Source organism: Hydra vulgaris, chromosome 08 (genome assembly GCF_038396675.1).
Source record: "Hydra vulgaris chromosome 08, alternate assembly HydraT2T_AEP".
Classification (NCBI taxonomy): domain Eukaryota; kingdom Metazoa; phylum Cnidaria; class Hydrozoa; order Anthoathecata; family Hydridae; genus Hydra; species Hydra vulgaris.
In genome coordinates, this window is record NC_088927.1 from 19389348 (window position 1) to 19394811 (window position 5464).

Here is a 5464-nt window from a genome sequence, read left to right on the forward strand (position 1 = left end):
AGTTTTTATTAGCTATTGAAGAGGCCGGATACGATAAACACCTATTTGGGTACCAACAGTTTCGTAATGGCTCCTTTATTGAGATTGTAATGAAAAATGATTTAGCCAAACATAAAATTCTTGAAAAAGGTCTATAAATAAACGGCATTCACCATCAATTTTACACTTCCACTCCAAGTAGAAATACAAGTAAAAGAGTGACGATTTCAATACTCGGTCTACCAATAGAAAAAAGCAGTTTCCCAGCTGGAAAGTATCTTGAAGAGCTGGGATATGGAAAGCACCTACGTACTAAACCTTTATTTAGAAGTACACCTAAAAACAAAACCCCATATTACTCCGGTATTATAGTTGTAATTATGGACAACCTTCAAAAGCCAATCCCTAGATTCATTCATTTAAATGGATATGAAGTTAGGGCAATTTATAACGGACAAGAAGATGCTGGAAGACCGCATAAAAATTGCACGACAAATCAGCAAAATGAACAATACGATTGTAACAAACCAACTAGTAATAGTCCCTTAGACACAACTTTGATGCTAATAAAAAATGAAAATCATGTTAAAATAACCGAAAGCATGGATAAATTAAACGATGTAAAGGAATATAAAGAGAAAACTCAAGCACAACCATTAGAAACAGCCATAGAATCCCAACTGAAAACAACCCTCGAAAGTATAATAATGAACGAAAATGATAGCATTAAAACCAATGAAAACAAAAAGGTAGCAAATATAGATAACAAACAGGATAGTAAAAAAGAGGATAGTGTTAAGAATGTTAAAGGAGATGACGATAATAGTAATGATGAATATGATAGTAGTGAGGACAGTGACAGTAGAGATGACGATGATAGTAGCGGTGACGATGGTAGTTATGATGACGATAGTGATGAAGATAGTAGTGAAGAAGAGTGTGAAGTTCCGTAGAATTTCTTAAAATGCGCCATATCGAAAGAGTAGATTTTAACTGGAGACGATTCAAGAACTTTGATCGTCTAAATTGCAGTTATGAAGACCTTAAAGAATTTAAAACGTATAAAAAACTTGAATGGCTACAGTATGAAAGAGCTAACACGAAGTATAAAGCACTAGACGAAATAGTAAATCTTAATAAAATTGTTATACCAGCTGGATTTCAACAAATGGATTCCGGAGAAATGTATGCTTACAACATAAAAGAATTCCAGAACTTTGATAAAATGACTGCTGAAAGAACTGAAAGGTATAGATATACAGCTTGTAGAAAAGCAGAGTGGGAACAGCGAAAAAAAGAGCATTCGCAGTTTCACACTTACCATGAAAAGAAACAAAAAGAGCGTGATCTAAAAAAAGAAGCCTATCACTCAAAAAAGCTTAAATTAACGCCAATAACAGAAGAACAAAAACTCACTTAAAATAAAAATAAAAAATATATAAATCCTAAAAAAAGTATAAACAACGATATAAACAGACTTAAACGTAATCAGAATAATAAAAAAACAAAATAAAATAAAAATATAAAACTTCATATAAATAAATAAAAAATATAAAAACTGTAACCCGTTAAACGGTTTAAAAAAAAAAAAAAAAAAAAGTATCTGTTCTTGATTTTAGCCGAGACAGCGATATTTAAAGTGGAATTTATATTTTAGTGGTTTTTTGGAAATATTATTTTTAAAAAGGAGGATTTTGCATTGGCATTTTTCAATGGCTGCAAATACCGATGAAATTGCAAAAAGATCATTAGAGCGAATGAAATTGGTTGCGGAAGGAAAGCTGGTTGTTGACGTCAACATTGGATACAGTTCTTCAGACGATCCACACAGCGATGCGGACGATGGGAACCATCCGAAAACAAAGCAGGCGGAAGCCCTGCCCAAAAATTTGAAATCTGCGGACCTTAACGGACCAACCTTAACGAAAAGTTACGCTAGCGCAGCTAAATCTTTTTCGGAAAAAGCAAAGAATTATGATGTTTCAGAAACGAAAAAGATGTTACCAAAAACCCTGTTATGCAGGCTTCAAAAAAAAACAACCATTTTAGAAATTTTGATGTCACTAGAAAAAGAAGGAATGGCAGCCGACCTCGAAGGTTTGCAATTAATTCATGGCAACTCTATTTTGGAAATCGTGATGAGGACGGAGACAACAAGGAACCTCTTATTAGAGAGGGGACTTGTTATTAACCGTCTCCATCACATCTTCTATAAATCAAACCCTGAAAGGGCGCCAACCTCCAGAATTCATGTATCTGTGTTTGGCCTTCCCATTGAGGACAAAAACTTGATCGTCGGAAAAACCTTTGAGCGTTTGGGTTATGGCAGGCATGTGTATACAAAACCTGTCATGAGGAAAACTCCCGTGAGTGGATTACTCTACTACTCGGGAATCCTTGTGGCGGTGATGGAAGACATGCCTGGTCCCATTCCAACTCATTTGAACATAGACGGATACAACGTCAGAATTCAGCACAACAACCAGACTGGGCAGTTTCCAACAGCCACAGTAGCACTGCCTATAACCTCGATTAACAAAGATCAACCGACCCAAGCAATGGCCTTAAATCCGGCCGACCACATAGTTGAAGAACTATCAACAAATACCTTGACAGCACCGCTATCGTCTGAAACACCCTGCACCACCCAACCGATAGCTACCTCTACCGTAACTCCTGACTCACCTTATTCACCAACCAAAGAGGAGTCCTCTGAAGTCCTTCCCATCGATATCCAAGAAACCCATAGCGACCAAGGTATGACTGACGGATCATCGAGCAGTGGAGCTGAGACTATCGAAGAAGACAAAGCTGGCAATGACGACGGAACATGCCAGGAACAGAACAGAAAAAGAAAAACGCAACGAAAAACGAAAAGAGAAGCAAGAGCGAAAAGGAGAACAGCACACGGAAATGTAAAACACCAGCTTGGGCTGCGGTGAGAGTCTTTTAATTTTTTTTATTTTTTTACTTCTTTACGAAATTTGATTTACTAATAGCCAACCTATGTTTTTGATTTTATATTTCAATAAGAATTTCTCTTTTTTTAATTCGATCTCATAAAAAAACTTTGTCATGAAAAATGGAAGTAAGAATTTTAACGCTGAACGTGAATGGTCTCCAAACCGAGACCAAACGTAACAAAATATTTCGATTCCTCAATAATTCGGACTATGACGTGATATGCTTGCAAGAAACGCATAGTACCGAAGAAAGCAACAACAAATGGAGTTTAGAATGGAAACACCAAACAAATGGTAGCTCTATTTGGAATAACGGAAACCAAAAAGAGCGGGGTGTTGCCATTCTATCTAAAAATAAACATATATTTAACGAAATTAGCCAAGACGACAGCGGGAGAATTCTTGCTGCCAATTTCTCTTTAAAACACACAATAATAAGAATAATTAACTTATACGGACCTAATGATCCGCAACATAAAAAAAATATTTTTAAACAGGTTAAAAAGCACGCGCGAGGATCGGATTATATGATCCTCGCGGGTGACTTTAACATGGTTGAAAACCCCCATTTAGACAGGGAGGGAGGTGACCTCTTTAACAAAAATAATACTCTGGGTAGAGTTAATTTGGGATACTTTTGCGAAAAGTTTGATTTAGTTGACGTATTTCGCAAGAGTAATCCAAACAAAGTTGACTTTACCTATGAAAAGCCAGACAAAAGTTTCAAAAGTAGAATCGATAGAATCTATGTTCCTTTGACGACCTCGAGGAACTGTGAATGCGCCATAATAGAGAACAAACTGAGTGACCACAGAGCCTTTGGCTGTAATCTTGTACTCGATAACAAGAGTGAGAGAGGCCCGGGCTTTTGGCACCTAAATGTTTCTCTATTAAGCGACCACGCTTTTAAAGCGAAATTGAAAAGCGATTTTGAACAAGAAAAAAATAATAAAAACAATTACATCAATAGCAATCAATGGTGGGATATTACAAAATCCCGCATAAAGTTAATTGCTATTGAAACATCTAAAAGAAAAAAGCGCGAACTAAAAGGCAAACAAAATAACATTCGAAAACAAATTGAAATTGAAAACCAAAAACCAGAAAGAGACTTGGAAACACTTGAAGACCTAAAATCTGAGCTTCAAGAACTCTACTGCGACGGGGGCGTTTTCGTCAGAACGAAGCAAACCCTGGCAGAGGAGGGCGAAAAACCTTCCAAAGCTCTCTTTCATATGGAAAAAAATAACCAAAAGAAAAAAGTTATAAACCAAATTAAAGATGGCGATGTCATGCAAACGGACACCGTTCATATAATAGAAACAATCAGAAAATTTTACAAAAACTTATACAAAGAAAAAAAGCTGAATACAGAAAAGCAAAACCAATTTTTAAAAAACATTACGAGTTCGCTCTCGGATAATCAAAATGCGTTTTTAAACATCCCGTTTAGCAGTGAGGAGCTTTTAAACGCGGCCATGTCTTTAAACAAAGGCAAAACACCAGGGATAGACGGCCTCCCAGTAGAATTCTATCAAGAATGCTGGGATGTTTACGGAGAAGAACTAACCGTTCTCATGAACGCTAACGTCTTCGAAGTAAACAACGAGCTGTCATGGTCCCAAAGAACGGCGCTGATAAGTCTTCTTCCTAAAGAAGGAGACCTAACTGCGCTGCAGAACTGGCGACCGATATCCCTGCTGTGCGCGGACTATAAAATAGCCACAAAAGCCCTCGCCTTGAGGCTATCAAAGGTACTCAACACTATCCTCGGACCGTCGCAAACGTGCTCGGTACCGGGAAGAAACATATTCTCCAACATTTGTCTGGTTAGAGATTTAATACAATATACTAACGAGAAAAATATCGATGGTGTCCTGATTACAATTGACCAGGAAAAAGCCTTCGACAAAATCGACAGGAGCTTCCTGGTCAAAACACTTCAGAAATTCAATCTAGGCAAAAAATTTATTAGCGCCATTGAACAAACAATGAAAAACACCCAATCTATTATTTTGAATAACGGATACATGAGCAAGCCGTTCAGTATAAGCAGAGGAGTTCGCCAAGGCGACCCAATATCCATTATGCTTTATTGCCTGGTTGTGGAGTCGCTGGCCCTAGGCATCAGAAACAATCCTGATGTGGACGGCATTCCTCTTCCAGGAACTAAAAACAAATTAAAAGTCTCCCAATATGCAGATGACACCACGATGTTCCTGAGGAACCCGATGTCGATCGAATGCGTTTTTAAAACGCTAGACGACTTCGAGGAAGCCTCAGGCTCAAACATAAACAAAAATAAAACCAAAGGCCTGGCGTTGGGTGACTTCAATCACATCCACTACGAAAACACAGCCAGAGTGTTGAAACAAAAATGTTTCAACATCAACTGGTGCAACGCCACCGGCATCAAAATTTTAGGAATTACTTCCCACACCGACCTAGCTTACACCGCTAGCGTGAATTGGAAGAAAGCCGTTGAAAGCTTTAGGAAAAAAATCAAAAGCTTTAAATACCGG

The 5464-nt window shown here is 37.6% G+C and overlaps 1 protein-coding gene across 1 annotated transcript; it reads left to right on the forward strand.

Annotated features, from left to right (window-relative positions):
- Positions 1 to 359: 359 nt before the first annotated feature.
- Positions 360 to 932, forward strand: LOC136083101 (uncharacterized). Its single transcript, XM_065802510.1, has one exon. It carries the CDS (start codon positions 360 to 362, stop codon positions 930 to 932), a length of 573 nt encoding a protein of 190 aa, XP_065658582.1.
- Positions 933 to 5464: the final 4532 nt, after the last annotated feature.

Excerpts from the sequence above, each read along its gene's own strand:
- LOC136083101 (XM_065802510.1), top strand. The coding sequence starts at position 360 with ATGGACAACCTTCAAAAGCCAATCCCTAGATTCATTCATTTAAATGGA.